The sequence below is a fragment of the Crocodylus porosus genome, unplaced genomic scaffold, assembly GCF_001723895.1.
Source record: "Crocodylus porosus isolate Cpor-Errol unplaced genomic scaffold, CroPor_comp1, whole genome shotgun sequence".
NCBI classification, from domain to species: Eukaryota; Metazoa; Chordata; order Crocodylia; family Crocodylidae; genus Crocodylus; species Crocodylus porosus.
Window position 1 is genome coordinate 45,333,640 of NW_017728909.1, and position 19,956 is coordinate 45,353,595.

Genomic DNA, 19,956 nt, shown 5'->3' on the forward strand with positions numbered 1-19,956 from the left:
TGCTCACCTCACCCCAAATTTTGGTATCATCAGCGAATTTAAACAGGTTGCATTTCACCCCGTTGTCCAAATCGCTGATGAAGAAATTTAACAGTGTGGGCCCAAGGACCGAGCCCTGGGGGACTCCGCTGCCCACTTCCCCCCAGGTTGAATATGACCCGTCCACCACCACCACCCTCTGAGTACGACCCTTGAGCCAATCCGCAATCCATCTAACTGTAGCATCAATGCCACAGTCGCCTAGTTTTTTAATGAGGATGGGGTGTGAGATAGTGTCAAAGGCCTTGCTAAAGTCTAGAAAGACTACGTCCACGGCGACACCTGCATCCATTGCCTTTGTGACCTGATCGTAAAAGGCAATCAGGTTGGTCTGACATGATCTGCCCCTAATGAAACCGTGCTGGTTGCCCTTGAGCATCATCCCTGAAGCCGGCCCATTACAGATGTGCTCCTTAAGGATCTTCTCAAAGAGTTTCCCAAGGATAGAGGTAAGACTGATGGGCCTATAGTTGCCTGGGTCCTCTCTAGTCCCTTTTTTGAAGATGGGGACCGCGTTAGCTATCTTCCAGTCATCTGGCATCTGGCCCGAGCACCACGAGTGCTTGTAAAGCCGTGCCAAGGGCCCTCCAATGACCCCAGCTAGCTCCCTCAACACCCTGGGGTGGAGAGCATCTGGACCCGCTGACTTGAAGACGTCCAGCCCCTCCAGAAGCTCTCTAACCTGGTCCTCCCCAACCTGAGGTTTGAAGGCATTCCCCTCGAATCCATCTGGCATCACAGCGGGGAAGTTCTGGTCCCTGCACAAGAAAACGGATGTGAAGAATTGGTTAAAGAGTTCTGCTTTCTCCTGGCGCAACCACCAGATTGCCCAGCGTACTTTGCAGGGGCCCCACATTACCCGGTGCCGCCTTCATCCTCCCTGTGTATTTGAAAAAGGACTTTTTATTATCCTTGATCTTGGATGCTAGTCCTAGCTCTGTCTGCCTTAGCTTTCCTGACAGCCCCCCTGCAGGCCCGAGCAGAGGATGTATACTCCTCTTTGGATATAGCACCCCCCTTCCACTGGGTGTGCACCGCCTTTTTGGTAAGCAGGCATTCCCGGACGCCCTTGGTGAGCCAGGGGGGCTTTTGGGCACTCTTGCCCCCCTTGCTTCTTGTTGTTAAGGACTTCCCTTGGGCCCTGAGTATCGTTTCCTTAAAAAATGACCACTTGTCCTGGACACTGAGTTCCCCTGCCCTCAAGGACCCCAGCACCTCACCCACTAGTCTCCTCAACTTGTTGAAGCTGGCCCTCCTAAAGTCTAGGGCTACCATCTTGCTGCAGGCCCTTGACAACCTGTGCTGGATGGTGAATTCCAGCAAGCGATGATTGCTATCGCCCAGATGGTCAAGAACCTGGAGGCCCCTTACCAGGTCATCGCCTGTGGCCAGGACCAGATCCAACAGAGGGTTTCCTCTGGTGGGACTGTGCACCTCCTGGATTAAGTGGAGGTTCTGTATGTTGGCCAAGAACCTCCTGGAATAGTCCGACCTGGCTGACTTCCTCCCAGCAGATGTCCGGGTAATTAAAATCACCCGTGACAGCTACATCCCTTGCCTTAAGTGCCTCTGCAAGCTGGCTCAAAAATTCCCAATCCAGCTCCTCCCCTTGGTTGGGGGGTCTGTAGTAGACCCCCACCATCAAATCGCTCTCCCCACTGTCCCTTTGAATCTTAACCAGAGCACTTCAGCCTGCCCTTCCTCTGATCCCATTCTGCTGGCAGAGGATGTATAGTGCTCCTTGACATAGAGCACCACACCCCGACCTTTCCTTCCTTCTCTATCCCGCCTGTAGAGCCTCTAGCCCCTAATGCTGACTGCCCAGTCATGTGACGAATCCCACCACATTTCTGTTAGCCCTATGACATCTGGGTTTGAACTAGCTATCCTGAGAGCAAGTTCCTCCTGTTTATTCCCCATACTGCGAGCATTGGTATATAGACATTTAAGGCCTTGCAAGAGTGTGTGTGTCACCCCCCGTTTAGGGAAACTGTCTGGACCCCCGTTTCTTACCTTAGCACTCCTTGCCTTTGGCACCTGTCCTGCTCGGATGGCGTCTCCTCGTCTTCCTGCAGCCCCCTCCCCTGGCGAGGTTAGTTTATAGCTTGCCATACGAGATCAGCCAACCTGGAAGAGAAATCATTTTGTAGAGATCTTAGAGTTGGTTGGGATCTAGCATATTTCTCTTGCCCAAAGAAAAGCACTTTGGTTTTTGAGATTACTAGCTGGAAGTATTGAGATGACATGCCAATCTTTATGGTTAGGCAGGTAGAGGAGATGAGAGAGAAGTGGAGCAGTTTAACATAGGGTGTCTTGGATATCTGTGCTCTCTCCACTTCATTTTCTATCCTCCAATGTGGCTAAGTAACTTTTTGAAGAAATTAGTAAGAATTTCTACCACTTGAAAAAGACAGTGATATGAAGTTTGCAGTGCTGCAGCACCTTTTAATCTCACTTTTCATCATGCGCTCCCCTCTTCCTGCCCCCTCCCACCAAGTGGCCGAGAGGCAATTTATGTTGTGGTTTTTGCTTCTCAGCCACTTGTGGGGGACATGAGGACAAAATAAAAAGAGCAATATTTGTTGCTCAGCGGCACCTTTAACTTCCACCATGATTGGGGTAGGTCCCTAATTATGTAACATTCAGCACTAAGTACAAAATTACTTTTGATCTGAGAAAACTATAATAAGGTAGTGTTGCACAGGAAACTGTTGGTAACAATCTGACATATTTCACAGGTTATAATTAAGGATACTAGTATTGTGCTGACTCCATCTCACATCAAAGCATACATGCTGATGACACTTCAGGGCTTAGAATACTTGCATCAACACTGGATTCTACACAGGGTAAGTATACTCTGAAGTATGTAAAAGAAACTATGCCCTGTTAGAAAATGCTAAGATTTTGCTCTTTGAGGTCCAAAACTTCATTGTACCTGAAACCCACGTGTTGTATAAAAACCTTTTAATAGTTGTTTGTATGGAGAAATGTCAACAACTCTATGCTAATAAACCACCGTACAGGTAGGACAGAGGATGTTAAATTTACTTATGGGGAAACTTCCATTTCTACAGTACATTATTATGATATACATTAGAATTATTGAATAGTTCAAGGGCCAGCAAACTTTTTTAGCAACAGCAGGGCAAATTATTGCAGCTGGGATTAGAGACAGTTTTGCGATGCATTGCTACTTCACCCCCCCACCCCTCCAGAATTGCTACTGCTGCACTTGTGACCTGCCTGCCATCAGCACTTCCCCTACCAATTGCCACTGCTTCATGACCTGGATGAAATATATAGCTTGGTGATTCCTAAGCTATAGGTAATATAGCTTGTAATATTTTTTTAAATAGGTTGACCGTAACTTTATTTTGACTGTTCTGAATTTAAAAATACCAATTTATAGTAGTGAAATTAGCCTCATTCATTAGGTTGTTTCCTGGATGGTGGGGGCTAATGTCCTTAAATGTGCACATTTTTCATATAAAAACCTAAACAGTGCATCAGTTCCTAATCAGTGTATTAAATACCAATTTTTATGCAAGTAATGTGCTATGGTGCAGGATGTCAGTGCAGCACCATGGCAGCAAATACATGGTCAGCCTCAAGTCAGCTTTTTAACAAAACAAAAAGTTTTTGGAACATCACAGCTTGTATAGCAAAACTTTACCTGTAGGCTTTCTCCAGATGTGTGGTATAATGTTATTTCCATGTGGGCTTTCTAAGAAGGATGGAAATACTTATGTTAGAATAAGTACCAGAGGAGCTCATTTGTCTTGTTTTCGTTGATAAAGTTTGAGGATTAAGTGTCTTTTCTTTCTTGTTAGGATCTCAAACCAAACAACTTGTTACTAGATGAAAACGGGGTTCTCAAACTGGCTGATTTTGGCTTGGCAAAATCTTTTGGAAGCCCCAATAGAGTCTATACACATCAGGTTGTAACAAGGTAAAAAAATAAAGCTTTCTGCCTGCTTAGTTCTTAGAAATATGTTGCAAAATCAGCTGTGTGCAAAAGTTGGATGCTAACTTTATATACATGTGGTAATAATTGCTGTTAAAGCTGGGCCTCAATGATCTGTAAATTTTTTGTTCTATTTTTATTCCTTTTAAGAGAACTGCTTAGAATACATGTTTTTTCCAGGATATTTTATGGACGTATTTCTTTATCTTAAAATGTGAGGAATTATGTAATCAGAACTCATAGTAGAGGTGATGATATCTTTTATTAGACCAACTAGATTTTTGCAAAAAAAAAAAATCTTTACTTGCAGGCTCTCAGGCACATGCTTCCTTCTTCAGGCATAGGAGGAAAGATTGTAAAAGGTCTTCTAGGTAGAAATGAAAGTTCATATGTCATAGGAGAGTTGAAGGTGTGGCGTAATTTTCTGTTTAGAACGGTTCATTTTATGCAGGTTAGACTTAGAAAAAGGATGGAATAGTCTGTTTACCTTGAAGTTGTTTTGTGGCAAACAGGATGCAGTCATATTTCCCTCTGGTTATGATTAGGCCTGCGCAAAGCAGCTAGTATTTGTTTTTGGATTCGGCTGATTTTGCGGGACAGTGATTTGATTTGGTGATTTTGAATCACTGCCTTGAATCAATTCAGCCAAATCTGATTCTGAGATTTAGCTGCTTCCGAATTGGACAGGCCCCATTCCCTGACCACTTCCCCAGCCCAGTTAATGGCTGCCCCACTTGGCCCCAGCCTCCTGGCTCTTTTTTTAAAGCCACACACTCATCTGCTGCTGCCAGGTTGGGGGGGTGACAATCCCTGCTGCCCCACGCTGCATGGGGGGCTCTGCCCCAATGGCTGCTGCACCAGCCGGTGAGTATGGGGCTCTTTTTAAAGAACTGGGAGCTTGGATCAGGCAGGGCAGCCACTGATGGGGCTGGGAGAGCAAGCAGGGGTTGGGGGGTGCTCAGGGGGACTTGGGGAGCAGGCAGTGGTTGAGGCCTGGCAAGGGTCCCCCCCCCCCATGGTCCCTTCCTCCAGCCCCCTGCCTCCCTCCCACTCCCTGCTTACCAATGTCGAGTCTGGGTCCAGCTCCCTGCAGCGGCAAGCGGGGACTGCCTAAATCTCTGAAGGTCTCCGAAACTTTTGATTCAGAGATTCAGCTGTTGAATGGGGCCAAATCTCCTCTGAATCGAATCAGCACCCAAAGATTCGCACAGCCCTAGTTATGATGTTTCGTATTTCATAGAGTAAAAGGATGGGATGCTCTTCTGGGCAGGAATTGGTGGTGAGATGTCTCTGGGCTCTGTGATAATGCAAATTACTTGGAGAAAGGCAGGAACAGGTTCTCAGGGTTTTTTTTCCTTGTAAAATTAGGAAGATTTCATTTTAAAAACCAGTTGAAATTCAATATCTTCCATGCGTCTGGTATACAGATATTATGTACACATGCTTAGTAGGTCTCATCTTGCAGTATGCAAAACCCTTAATTTCTGAAACAGCGTGGTGTTAATTTATTACAGATGTCTCAGCCTTTTGGCTCAGATCATGTATATTACAGATGTTATTTGCCATGACTAGCATTTTTAATCTTAAAAGTCTTGAATGACACTTAAGTTTGGTAACTTATATTTAAGTCACATGTTTCTCAAAGTAGAAATTGAATCTGAGCAATCTATTTTTGTACCAGAAGATTTCCCCCCTGCTACAAAAAGGATGTGGAAAAATTGGAGAGAGTCCAGCAGTCTTCAACTACCTGAATTGGGGTTAGAAAGAGGGTGGGAGCTAGTCTATTCTAAGTGGTGGCAGATGACAGAACAAGGAGCAATGGTCTCAAGTTGCAGCAAGGGAAGTTTAAGTTGGATATTGGGAAGAATTTTTTCACTAGGAGGGTAGTAAAATACTGGAACAGGTTATCCAGGAAGGTGGTGGAAGCTCCATCCTTGAGGGTTTTCAAAATCTGGCTAGACAAAGCTTTGGGATGATTTGGTTGGGGCCGGTCCTGCTTTGAGCAGGGGGATGGACTAGATGACTTCCTGAGATCCCTTCCAACCCTAACTTTGATGTCTATGAAATCTATGAAACTTTCTCTGACTTTTTGTATGATTGTAATATGAATAGCTAGGACGTGTTAAAAATGTTGTTGGCTAACAGATGAAACAAGCTGAGGTTTACAACGCACATTTTTTGCATACTGGAAGAAAATAAATTAGTGTCCTCAAGGGCATTCATCACTCCAAGTGGAGTTTTATTAAGATGTCATATCTTTGTGTATAAAGTAAAGTGGTTTTAGGCAGTGATACCTGTTGCTTGGCATCAGTCATTGTTGCTAGGATTTGTTCTACACAAGAATAATATCAGTTCAGCACTTTTGATCTTTTATTGTCACATTTAGGCTTCTGGATAATGGACTGAGTTGTGTTTCTTGAGTTTTGGTTAACAAGTATTTCATTTTGATAGTTACATTTTCTGCCTCCTCAGATTTACAGTAAAGTTTGTATGCTTAAGTGCAAATTAAAACTGCACTTTCATTTGGAGTTAGATGTCTTTTTGAAGTAGGGGAATATTATATAGGATGTTCAGCAGTTTTAAAAAACAAAGTTTTTGTTTTTGCAGGCATTAAATGGATAAATGCCCAGGAGAAGAAGCAATATCCTTTTTTTTTTTTTTTTTTTTTTTAATTTTGTAACACTTCTGCTAGTTTAAAGTGTTGTATACAACTGCAGTGCAAATAAATGAATTCTCTTAACAGCTTTTTGATATGCTTTTCAGATGGTATCGAGCACCGGAGCTGCTGTTTGGTGCTCGAATGTATGGCGTAGGTGTTGATATGTGGGCTGTTGGCTGTATTTTGGCAGAATTGCTCCTAAGGGTAAGCCTTGAAGACGAACATTTTGCATATGAGCCTCTACTACACTGCAGGTTTCATGCATAGTTTTATATTTGCTTTCATCCTGTTTTGAATTTTAAACACTTGACACTTATAACCCATGATAGAGTACTAGCAAGTACAGATGGAGGGACCGCCGGAGGTCACTTAGGCTGCTGACCAGATGTTCAGTTAAAGGTACAACGGGATCTGATCTGCAATCCCAACAAACATGTCTCCTGCCATGCCACATGTGCATGGCAAGAGGTGAAATTGGGGATCAGATCCCCATTGTGCCCTATTGCTGGTATTGGGAGAGCCTGGGATCATGATCTTGGGCTCCCCCTGCACTGGTGAGTAGCAAGCTGGCTGCTTTATGTGCCCATGTTTAGAGCACCAGTCAGCTGATGGGTGCTTCTAGCTGCAGGAATCCACTGGAGCCTGCAGCTGGAAGCACCAATCAGCTGACCAGCAGCTCCTATCCACAGGAGATTTCTGGAGCCCTACAAGGCTCCAGCATGTTCCCAAGACTGGGAATGCCCATCAGCTGATTGGCACTAATAAAATGTTCAATTTTAGGTGCAGTGGGAACCAGCCACAAAGTTATCACACAGTTCCCTTTCTACTAGAAAATAACGTCTAGGAATTTTAGACTAAAATACTAACTTTTCCATTTGCTGTAGAATAAGGTTTAATGTTAATACTTTCCATTGTGCCTGTTCTCAAATGCAATGTATGAACCTTTGGTGGATCACATTGCTCCTGTCTGCTAGACACAGATTCAGCTAAGCAGGCTTCTTTAAAATGCTGTTCTTTGGAAGAAAGGTATAGAGAAATACAATTCTCAATCTGTGTGCAAAAAGCCAAACTCTCTTGAAATGAGATAAGTATCAGGAAAGTAATATGAAGGGAAGGGGTAGAATTTTCATCTGAGGGAGTCCTACTAAATTATCCAATCCTACTGCATTTTTGTATAACATGGGATTATGTACCACAGAGCACTTATTGCTCCTGTGTGTTCTATTGCTGTCTTTTATCTAAAATTTATTTTTGTCATTCTGTTTAATCAGTTACATGCTATCTTTCACTTTTAGGGAAGCTTTACAAGGTTTATGCATGTATTTGTGATGGCTTTCATGACACTAACTGTTGGTGATATGTGTTCTGAACTGACTCCTCTCCCCTCTGCTAGTCAATCTGCAACTTAAATCTGAAGAACTATATGCAGTATTAACACAGTTATAGTCCTTTCCACTCCTGGCCTCAAAGGGGAATGGCAAATTTAAGCAAATATTTCTTCTTTCATTTCTTAACATGGTTAGACCTCAAGATGGTGGATAGGCAGTTTCTACACCAATGATGCAGTTACACCCCTTTTTCTGAAGTGGAAACAATATCATCCAAAAAAAATTAATCGCAGTGTATTTTTAAGTACTGAATTCAAAACATAGTTGACTTCTGCTACCAGTTTTCCCCTCTCTCCATTAATTTTGAGAGTTGGAATTGTGGGAAAAAAAGGGCTGGAGAGTCGGCTCAAGAGGTTACTTAACCCAACCTCCTGCTCAAGTCAGGACTGTCCCTGTTGGAGAGGAGTGTTTCTTTTTTTTTTCTTGTCTTTAAGTCTGCTTTTCTGAAGTCCAAGGTGTTTTCTGTTCTTTTGTTTTTCTCCCTTCCTTTCCTTATTTCCTCATTTCATGGTCAGTATCAGCTAAGTTGCCTCCCCTCTTTTCATTTGTATTTTTATTTTATTTTTGGAAAATTTTCAATCAATTCTTCCCTATCTGAAATAGGTCAGGAAGAGCTTCCCTTATCTGGTTTCTCCACCATCTGTTTGGGGGAATTTTTGGCACAATCTAAGAACTTGGTGTACAGTGTCTACATTGTTGTACCCTCCCAGAAAATATCAAGTTAAAGCACTAGATCTTGTGATTTGGATACTTTTGGTTAGAAGACTGTTCACCTCTTCTTGGTTTGGTGGTCTAAAGCAAATGTTCACCATGATACCTTGCTTCCTTCCCCCCCTGCCCTCTTTCACTTTTTACCTTAACAGAGAGACTTTTACAAGGTCTAATTAACTTGTTCTTGGGTTCAAAGCAAAGTTATCTTAATACATAAGACAATGATGCTGTCTTTCTCCCTGCCTATCCTTCTTGAACAAGCTCATTCCTTTCCATGTCAATATTTGAGTCACATCAATCAAGTCTTATCCCAATTAGATCCTAAATTAGTGTATGTACTCTAGTTCTTCCGATATATTCCATACGCTACTTGGTTTCTTAGGCGACTAGCTGACTTCTGTTTTATCTTGTTAACACTTCTTAAATTTGTACCCGTGACTACTTAATTCTTCACCTAGGTCATCTTGCTTTTAACTAATTTGTGGGCATTTGTCTCTATCCTCCATTTAACCTAGGTCTGCCTCCCTTGGTCAGCAAAGCTATGAGTAGAGAAGCTCTTTACCTTCTTCATTAGGTGGACTTCACACTGCTCATCTGGCCTTCTTAAAACACCACCCCACAGAAAGTAGTATATCCCAGAGGGACTGCCCATTTTAAAAATTCCTCCGACTTCAATTACTAAGTGAGAAGCAAGTTTTTTTGATGATATCTTGTATTGGGCCAACTATATAGTTGGGGAGAATGTTAGAACATTGCCCTCTGTTGGGCCTCACTTATCACATTTCCTGGAACATCATGGCTACAACACATGACCCTCCTAAGCAAGGTATACAAGATCCTTAGCATAAAGGTACACTTCTTTCATTTTGTTTTGTTTACAAGAAACAGAATGGAAGCTAGAATACGAAGCCATGATTACTTGGCTTCATAATGAAAACCCTAGTTCTAAGGTTAATGTTGACTTGCTCTGAATTGGAGTGCCTTCATAGTCTATTTTGACATACTGAAAAAGCCCCAAGCATTCTGCTAGTGCACATCTCCTGAGCAATTGGTATCTAAAATGTAATATCCTGAAGCAGTACTTTTCTAAAGGGAATATTGGAGTCAGTTCCTAAGTTCAAAAGATCATTAAATCTTTGGATTGGAACTGCTGTTACATTTTTGCATTTTGTTTTCATTATAGGTCCCATTTTTGCCAGGAGACTCTGATCTTGATCAGCTGACGAGAATATTTGAAACTTTGGGCACTCCATCAGAAGAGCAGTGGCCTGTATGTCCCTCACTTAACATTTCAACATGGTTTGATACATCATTACCTATTGGGACTAAATTTAAAGATGTCAGGATATTTGGAACTGTTTCTAAAAAATCCCAACATTGGTTGAATTTAGAAACCAAAGTTCAAAAGAGAGGGGGTTTCCAAAGTGTGTGCGTTTTATGAATCTGATGTTACCAGATGCTAAAACAGTAGCAGGTAAGAGTGAAACACGAGTAAAACCTCTTCAGTGATAATGCTTTCATCATGCAGAGATAGCTATGTGCTAACATGAAGTAACAACAATTTAGTGGGGGGTTTTAGATGCTTGGTCAACTTCTGTGCTATAACTAAGAAAACATCTTGGGGATTTACAAATGCATTAAAAATCAGAATAATTCTACACTCCAATCCCCTTTCACCATGGTTCAACAGGAAATGTCTGAAGATTCTTATAGTAATCTTGTGTTCTTGATGCATAGTGAAAAATTAGAGCCTGGTTGAGGAAAAACTCTGTTTTTTAAGGTGTCTGGTCACTATAGAAGTAATGTATTAAGATGAATGTACAGATTTTTAAATCTTCTAAAATTTGTTCTTGTAGACCAGTGGTTCTCAAGCTTTTTGGAATCAAGGTACCCTTCATTAGACTCGGGGTACATCTCCATAACATTTGTGAATTGAACAGCATCCCATTTAAAAAAACAAAACAAAACACTAACTTATTACACTGCTTGCCTCCTTGCAGTAGGGCTTGACAGTGGGAGTAAGGGAGCATGGATACAGGGCAAGGCTGGTGATATCTTTTACTGAACCATCTGCAGAATTGGGATAGACTTAGCCAAGCTTTTAAGTACAAATACCCATCCTCAGATCTCTGGGGGGTGGAAAAAAAGCAGGTGCAACCCAGGCTGTATAGCAGGTAGTACAAAAGCCTGGATGCAAAACTCCATGTGTAAATAAAAATATGATGCAAGAGACCTCATCAGTGAGCTAACAAGAAGAGAGACATGCAATAGAAAGGACCACCAGGTAAGTGGAAGGGCAAGATTATTCGAAAGGGAGTGTAATCTGTAGACAGATGAATGGTTATCAAGTTGGTTATGGCCCATTGTAATCTGCCCTGCAGTTGGCAGTCTTTTACTACTATGGGCCACGGCTTGCACCCTAACCCCTCTGTGGGTGGCAGCCCAGTACCCCAGTCCTTTGGAAGTGATGGCTAGAAAATGGTATTTAGAGGCTTGCTTTTGGGAATTGGCATATAGGTAAAGTAGATATGCATTAGAATAATGGTCCAGTGTAGCAGCAAGTGTTTTGTGATTTCTAAAAGCCTGGTTGTCGTACAGTTTCACAGCCTTCAGGGCAGATGGGATTAGATGCACAGGCTGGGAAATTGTAGAGATGTACCACACTGTTCCATAACATGAGATAAGGTGGCACCAAGTCACAGTGCCCAACTGAGAGCCTTTAGAACAGACCAAATTTGGAAGACACTGGGGAAAGCCCAAATTAGGATGTGTGTATGAGATGGCTTGTGAAATAAAGGAATATGCTGATAGGACAGAACATGGACAGTATAACGACCACAGAAAGATCAATCAGTGATGCTCACAGATTAAGAGTCGTCAGGAGGGGAAAAGAATACAAAATAAGATATTTCAGAGCAACAGAGGTCCCTGAGAGGGGAACCCAAGGCACCATAGACAGAGGGCATACCACTGGCCCATCTCATCTACCCCACTGGGAGGTGGTGGGGTCTTGGCCTCCAACCTCCAGGCTGCTGACATTTGACATTCAAGAGAGAACCTCAGTGTGAAGCTCACATACTAGCCAGATGTACCTTGAGTCTGTGCTGCTCAAGGACTGGTAGACATAGAATTGTTTGCATTATTCTTATCTGCCATCACTGTGTATCAATAAAGCTCACCTCTTATCACATGGAAAGGTCATGATCAGTCTTAGGGTTTGGGTCCACCCAGAACAAGGTATCTGGGTTATAACTCCAGTGCCAACAGGAAGAAGCTGTCTAATTTACATCCTTCAGAAAAGGTGCTGTTACAGTGCCTACTGGAAACAGAAAGTAATAGCTACAACGGCACCTTACCACTAGGTGGCATGGAGTACTCTCATAACCTATTTCCATGGAGCAGATGGCTGTCCCCTGAGGTAATCGATAAAAGCTACAGACATGTGACCCATACACCTGTGTACAGGGGTGGCTAGCTCTGTTGGTCAGCAATCTGGCACCTTGCAGATGAACCACCTAGCAGTGCTCTATCATCTGTTTATCTGTTACTCCTGGGATCCGTATACCCGAAGTAGAGTGACTTAAACTGGTAGGGCTTCACACTTATGTCACTGATGGTTAGTGTCACTGTACTGTAGTGCCACTGCCTTGCTGATTAGCATCATTGCTTTCCCATCTATAATCATTTAGTTTTCTCTTGTTTTTGTTTCTTTAATTGAGCAATAGGAGGATAAATCCTTTAGCAAAGGAATGGATAACTGTAAAACAAATTGGTTCTTGACACTCATTTCAGTAGTTATTATACAGACAGATTTCAAACTAACATGATGCTTTTTAAGATGTATTTTTTGTTAGTTGTGTCGACTCGGAGAGTCTCTTCAATAGGGGGTCCAAGCACTTGACTGAAAATCAGTTTGTTTTTGTAGGGTATGACAAGCCTTCCAGATTATGTAACATTTAAGAGTTTCCCTGGAACACCGCTTCAGCATATCTTCAGTGCAGCTGGTGATGACTTGCTAGATCTTCTACAAGGTTTATTCACATTTAATCCTTGTATTAGGGTCACAGCTACTCAGGTATTGTAAACTAGCCTTTTTGTATACTATAAGACCTATAGATAGTTACTGTTAACATCATTTTAAATGTTTTGTGTATGTTGAGTGATAATCTGAGTTTGAGATGCGTGCAAGCACCAGCTGCTATTTCCACTATTCTGTAAGAACTACATTTTCAAATACTGCAGAAGAAACTTTTAAAGGCACAAATAGCACTACAAGGTTTGAATTTTGAAAATTTTTCTCACCAATCTGGATTAGAGATATGGGAAGAAAGGTGTATGGGTTTTGGTTTTTTAAATTGTGAGACTTTTCAGCGCATTCTTCATTCACATCCAGTTATCTAGCAAACTTTGAACGTTTCATGTCTTAATGTAGGACCTTCCATTTCTTATTTTACTAGAGAGGTTTCTGATTTTTTTTCAAATCACATGAATGTTTATTTGGTAGTTTTTACTGGAACTTTTAATTCCTTTTGGGGGTTTTGTTCTGGGATCCTTAGCTAGACTGATAAAAACAATTTTGATAGTGTTACCTGCTTCTTGTAACCATTTGTTAATATATATTTCTTGATATAGACTTCAAGCTACTTAGTTGTATTATGCGTTTGGTGTCTAGTCTAGTTCAGGCAGAAATAGCTTTTTCCTAAACGCTCTCTCTTTTTTTTTTTTTCTTTTTTTTTTTTTTTAGCATTGTTCAATAGAAAGAGAATAATTTAATTCACAGCACATTTTCAAATTGAAAGAACCTGCACTTAAAACATGACTGGCCTCTTCCAAATGGGACTTTGATTTATAGCAGACTCTGAATATTGTAGTTGGTGTAACCAAAAACAGTGATCTTTCTGGCAGCTCAAGTTCTTTCTTGTTTTTTTCTTCGCTAAAGTTTATGGAACCTATTGAACTCTAATCTGCTTTTAAAACAGGAAGTAAAACTGACTGTGTATACATGTACAGGTCTTCTATTTACTCCCTAACAAGCCTTTCCTTGGCTATGGTCATTCAAGCAAGTTCCTATGAGGCAAGCTAGTATGTGAACTTGCAGCAGTAGGCCGTTATCAAAGAAAAGCGTGTATGTGTGCTCTTACCCTATGAAAGTGGGGTGGGATAAACTGCTTCACACCGTGGGCTGCTGGTCACGTGCACATGAATTGGCAGTCGTTGCTGAATAGCTAATACAGTATAGCTTCATTTCCTAGTGGAAGAGGAAAATAGAACAGAACCTAATTTTGTTAATCCAAAGATTTCAAGTGTAATCTTGGACAGATCACTTGACCTCTCCATTCCCTAGCTTTTCCTTCTGCCTCTTATCCATCTTGTCTATTAAAAACTGGGATCTTTTACTGTGTGCAGCATCTATTACAAGGGAGCTGGATTTTTGTTGAATACTTCAGGCATCATTAATACAGATATTGGCGCACAATTATCTCTTTGGTTTGTAAACTGATGGAAGTTGCAGAGAATTCAATCTTGAATTCTCAAGCCACTCTTGCGTATAACAGTACTTAAAAAAATTGAAAGCACAATGAAAAATGTTTTGGGACAAAAAGGAAAATCTGTAGCTTCAGATTATTTCTATATGCACTAATTATCTCCCCATCTATATTATATGATGACCTATTAGGCATTGAAACAGAAGTATTTTAGTAACCGACCAGGACCAACTCCAGGAAGTCAGTTGCCAAGACCTAACTGTCCTGCAGAAGCCTTAAAGGAGCAACAGAATCCACTTGTAAATTTAAAAAGGAAGCGAACAGATGGAATAGATCAAGGTAATACTTTCTTAAATATCACAGATTCAGTTTTCTAAACCAAAGATGTAAGATGACTATTCTAGTGGTATTTTGAAGAAATAAGATTTGTATATAGTCATTGTGTCAAAAACCTGGGGTGTCAGGTGCTACCAGAGATGCAGCCTGTGTTGTGTAAATTTATTGATGCCTCACTCCACCGAATGAATAATGCTCATGTCCATGCTAGTAATTTCCCCAGAAGTCACAATTTATCACAGGCCCTTCAGTCGAATAATGGTGGGGGGAAGATTTATTACATGGGGAAAAAAAAAAGTGACTACCACCTCATATCTTTGTGTAAATCACTCAGGGTCAGCCTCCCCTTGGTCACAGCTAGCTCTCCCTGCCAGGGACCTCCAACCCACTCCTTACAGGGAGCCCCATCCTAACTGTCACCCCCCCAACCCTCAGATGTTCCACAAAGTGCTGGTTCCCTCTTCTCCCTCACCTGCCGGCCTGCCTTCAGGGGAGTCAGAGTCCTCTTGAGTGTCTCTGCCTGGGGCTTCCTGACAGGCATCCATCTCCAAAATATTACTGCCATATTTGGTCAAATCTCTGAACCCATAGTACCAACTGAAACCCTTTGATGATTTGTTTGTAGTATTGCTCTTTACAAGAGGTGATTCGTTAAAAGGACAATCATGTTTTACAGGTTCCCAGACTCCTCACTGATTTTTATCAATATCCAAATCTATACTATAATACTTAATCCATTCCATCCTAGAATTGATTTACCATTAGGCATAGCTATACGATAGGTATTAGATAGTTATTGGGCATTATGAACTTTGCTGTGACAATCTTTTGAACGTGCCTTAAGAGGGGAATGAGATGAGTACACCTTGGAGGAAAATAAAGGCTTGCTGCTATTGTTCCCTTATGAAATAAATACCTGGCTCTAGGGGTTTTGAGTTTTAATTGAGCATTCCTCTTTGTATACAAATGCTATTAATTAATGAGACTTGTACTTGAAATGGCAAGTGAAGTCAATTTTAGGAATCTGTGAGCCACTGGCATGCTGATCTACACACCTTTGATTTTTTGTCTTTTAGATGAGTTACTTTCCTCAGCTTTCTCTTAAGTGGTTCTTTGGCCTCTACATTGTAGGGTTTTTTTCCCCCTTCATGAAATGTCTTCTCATTGCTCCTATACTTTCTGAACCCTCTGGACACCAGTGACTATCAGAGCTGTATGAGTGCAGCTTTATGGTACCTGAATGTTTAAAGTAGAGATGATGGGCTCATCCACATTATTTCCTTCCTTTCCTGGGTCAAGCGTAGTCTTGCTGAGTCTTGCCCCCATGTCCAAAATGCTTTTAGAGGGACAGGGCTTATCCACATTTTTAAGGTTTTAGTGGGTGCCTGTTTGGAACAGGCTTATAATGTCCAAAGCCTTTATTTAGTCAGGCTTCTAAAACTTCGCATTAAGGTAAATGTAAGCACATCCCTGTTCTTGGCCCTACATGAGGGAAGCCCATTCCTTGGGTTTGTTGCCCTGTGCATAGGCCATTCACACTTCAATCCTGCACCACCACAGCATAGGCTTTTCCTTACAGAAGGGGCAGTAAAAGCTAGGCACCTAGATATAAAGTCAGATGGCTAATCTCATATAAGGGGCTAAATGGATTAGCTCTATGAACAGATAAATCAAGTCTGTGTGCTAGGTACTGCACTTAGGCCCTCTGATTAATCTAGCTGCTCTGAAAAGCAAGCCTTCTGACACTGCAGTTTTCAGTGGTGAGGCAAGGCTTTGAAACCTGCCAGCATGGTACTTTTTCACTGGCAGTAAGAGTTTTCCCAGGTTCCAAAGAGCTGGCACCAACCAGGCAGCTATTGGCACCTATGCCAAAGTTGGGGTTTTTTTCAATAGCAAAGAAAGTTGTTCTGCTAGAATAAGCCAATGCAGACATTCCCTTAGAAGATGGTCCTGAAAAAAAAGACTGATGCAAACGTGTCTTTTTGCCACCATCTCCAATATAGGAAGGTGACAGTGCCATAGGGTTTACTCCAACTATCCACAAATGCAGAAGAAAGACCATTCAAAGGGTGTTCACCCAAGATGCCTTCCAGTTTTGTCAATTATCAAACGCAAAGGCTCCCAAGTTTTTCGTCTGTGTAGCTAAACTGTATATCAGAAATGGCATCTGAGTTCATTTAAACTGATTTGATGTTTCAGTTCATTGGTTTTCTCAAAGTCTCCATCTTCCCCATGAGAAATGTAACTAGAACACTACATGCCACGAGAGAATGAGTTTCTTTGGGTAGGACTAAGACATTTAGAAAATCGGGAAGACTTGAGGTCTTTGGGGATCAATATAAAAGGGAATGTCACTTTCTTGGAATGCCTCTCCTCCTAGTGTATTGGATTGCCTCTTATATTCTGCTGTGCCTTGTCTAAGCTGACAGAAGTAAGTATCGCATCCTGCAATGTTACTGCTTTTGTAGAAATCTGCAGAGCTGGCACCTGAAAGTCACTCCATGTTCCTCGCTACCCTTTCAAATTAACTGGATCTTGCTGTTTTGGGAGTGCAGTTCTCCAGTTCTTGCTTAAGTAGATCCTGAGTTCACCTTTGTCAAGGCTTGAAATGCTTCCTGAATTGTCATGTGGGAAAATGCAAAAGCCCTCTCAAAGATGACAGATGTTTTTTACAGTAATTGAAGTTCTTTGGGTTGTGCTCCTCCTGCATCACACTACTCTGAACAGCAATATTTTCATGAGCCTGAAACTTAGCAGAAGAGATTGTAGTGGTTAAGGCTTCAGGGCTATACGAGAATGTAAACTTGATGCTGTGGACAGAGAAGTGCTTGTGCAACCCCAGTTGGCACTGCTTACCAGGAGTTAATAAAGTTCACTAGCTCCATTTTGCATCACACAAATTTTAGATAGACAGGGGCAGTGCTTTTGAAGAACCAAAGTTACCTAGTAATGGACTTTTCCAAAGGTTACCCTTCTGTGCTGTTGATCTCTACAAGAAGGGCTAATCATATGCCATTTCTTTGGCTGATCTTGCTAATGCTTATTCCTGATCAGTCGCTTGTGTGGCATCACTGGTGTTAGGACACTGTCAGCATCTGTCTTCTCTGCTGGTAGAAAACATTTAATCAAAAACCTCCCTCCCTCTCCTAGTACACACATCTGCAGTTTACATTCCAAATGGAGCCCTGAGCTGGCAAAATGGACAGCATAAGGTTTTTAACAAAAATTTAAAATTTTATATTGCAGATAAATAAACTATACCTTTTAACTGCAAAGATAAGGGGAAATGTATATACAGCCTTCTAGTTCATTTCATAAGTATATGTCCATGGGGAAATTCATAGGGTTGACAGGAGTAAACCATGTTTTAAACACAGCCTGCATTCATTTACAGGACAAGGCCAGAGTAACTGAATTCTGTCCATAATGCTTATAATGACTGCCCCAGAAAATGGCCATGTTTTAACAGGTCACACTTGTCATATAGCTGGACCTTAAGGAGTTGTAGGAGTGAAATAAAAGCAGCTACCCTGTCCATCTGGGGAACTTCCTAGTTATATGGAAGCCTGCCTATCTTTCTAGATTCAGCTGTACTTTAACCCTGTAGCTTTATATGTCAAATAGTAGGAGAAATGTATGGTAGAAAAGAAATATTCTCTCATGTAAGGCTCTGATATGAACATTTGTTTAGGAGTTCAAAGAGATTAATAGAAACTTAGTTTTTTTTATATTGCATGTTTAAATTGAGCATATTTGAAGAGCTGGTAAATTCAACTGAGCATATGTGAAGAGTTGGTAAATGACTGCTCTTTATGTACTGTTGTAGCCAGCAGTCACGTGAGCCAGGTCCAAGAATAGACAGACTTGTAGTACTTGGGACTGTGACTCCTTGAGTGGAGGATTGGAGCCCTTTTAGTTTCATGTATCAATATAAATTTATAATTAATTTACACTTTCAGGATTACCAAAAAAGCTGATTTTTTGATTGCCATGGATGGTGAATGAATGATGCTGAAAACTGACGGTGAAGTAGCCTGAGACCAAAACAGTGGGAAAATGCTGTGAGGATAATGGACATTTTTGTTGAAAAGTGAATTTGTAATATATTTATATGTGTAAAATACAGTACTTAATATGTCAGTGTTAAAAGTGTGATGTTTTATGAAGTCTAGACCTTTCTGAATAAAAAGTGTGTCTTATTTTTAACAAAAAGAGCATGATTCTTTCCATTGAATTGCTATATAATTACTTTGCCAAGTGTTAAGTGGTAACTTCAGGAAATCTTCTTTGTGGCTATAGATCTGATTGCTAAAATTTAGCACTAAAGCTCTGCTGACTGAAATGCAGATGTTTTATTCCAAAGGAAAAATGGTAAGTGCACACATGCCTCACCTGGGAAATAAGGATGGAGATGAATGTCCGCCAGTCCATAGCACAGACTCAGGAAAAACTACGGACATGAGGGAGAGCCAGAATACATTCACTCATTTTGTTCCAGTTAAATATGCCAAGACACATGCATTTTCATTTGTTAGTGCTCAATCAGCCGATTGTGTACTTGAAACATCTTCAAGTCATGTCCAAGTTGAATTGTGAATAGTGTGGAACATTGCCGGAGTTTGAAACACTCTATTCTGATTTCCCCTCCCAAAGGATTAAACCTATCTGAAAGAAGGCATCAAATATTTAGAGCAAAACCATAAGGTGGTGAAAAAAGGCAGCCTTACTTTAGAGATCTTTGGAATTACAAAAAGGACTAAAGGAATGTATGATAGGGAATAATATCCCATCCTGCTATATGGTGCTTCATGTGACGCATACTTTTAACTAGAATAAAGAAACTGGTAATGTAATTGGGTACAGTATTTAGTTGTCCTAAATCCCTCTTAAAAAAAGGTGTTTTTTGGGGTGTTTTTTTTTTGGGGGGGGCGGGGGGTTATTGCTTGTATTGCTGTGTACTGACTACCAGTAATTCAAAATCAGACTTGGATTTCCTAAGACACAAGTGCTACTGTCTTGCCTTCTGCCTCAGACCTGATGGATTTTTGTGTAGACCACAATTCGTATTTAATAAGATTAGGTGGAGATTGGGAAGCTGTTCAGGTAAACTGCTTTTAACCTAAATTCTGAACTTCAAATCATATATTATCAAGAGCTAAATTTATTACAGTGTTAATATTTTGATTGAAGAAAGGGACATGCACCACACTGCAGTTCATTCATCTGAGCTCAGGCTGTATAAGGGAGCTTTAGTTGTACAAATTTAATTGCACTTCTGGATTTTGTGGATTTAAGTTCCTTGGGGTCGTTGTCTCCCTGTTGGACATACGGGCCTCTATATTCCATTTCCAAATTGAAACCTACAGCTCC

At 41.2% G+C, this 19,956-nt stretch overlaps 1 protein-coding gene across 1 annotated transcript in view; it reads left to right on the top strand.

Moving 5' to 3' along the window:
- The window catches only part of CDK7 (cyclin dependent kinase 7), a 23,722-nt gene extending 4,926 nt beyond the window's left edge, over nucleotides 1-18,796 (top strand). The window contains exons 6-12 of the mRNA XM_019532185.1: nucleotides 2,778-2,888; nucleotides 3,873-3,991; nucleotides 6,770-6,869; nucleotides 9,948-10,034; nucleotides 12,690-12,839; nucleotides 14,442-14,589; nucleotides 18,546-18,796. Of these exons, the coding sequence (XP_019387730.1) occupies nucleotides 2,778-2,888; nucleotides 3,873-3,991; nucleotides 6,770-6,869; nucleotides 9,948-10,034; nucleotides 12,690-12,839; nucleotides 14,442-14,589; nucleotides 18,546-18,571 (741 nt within the window). The 3' untranslated portion in view covers nucleotides 18,572-18,796. The remainder of the gene's footprint in view (nucleotides 1-2,777; nucleotides 2,889-3,872; nucleotides 3,992-6,769; nucleotides 6,870-9,947; nucleotides 10,035-12,689; nucleotides 12,840-14,441; nucleotides 14,590-18,545) is intronic.
- The last annotated feature ends 1,160 nt before the right edge of the window (nucleotides 18,797-19,956 follow it).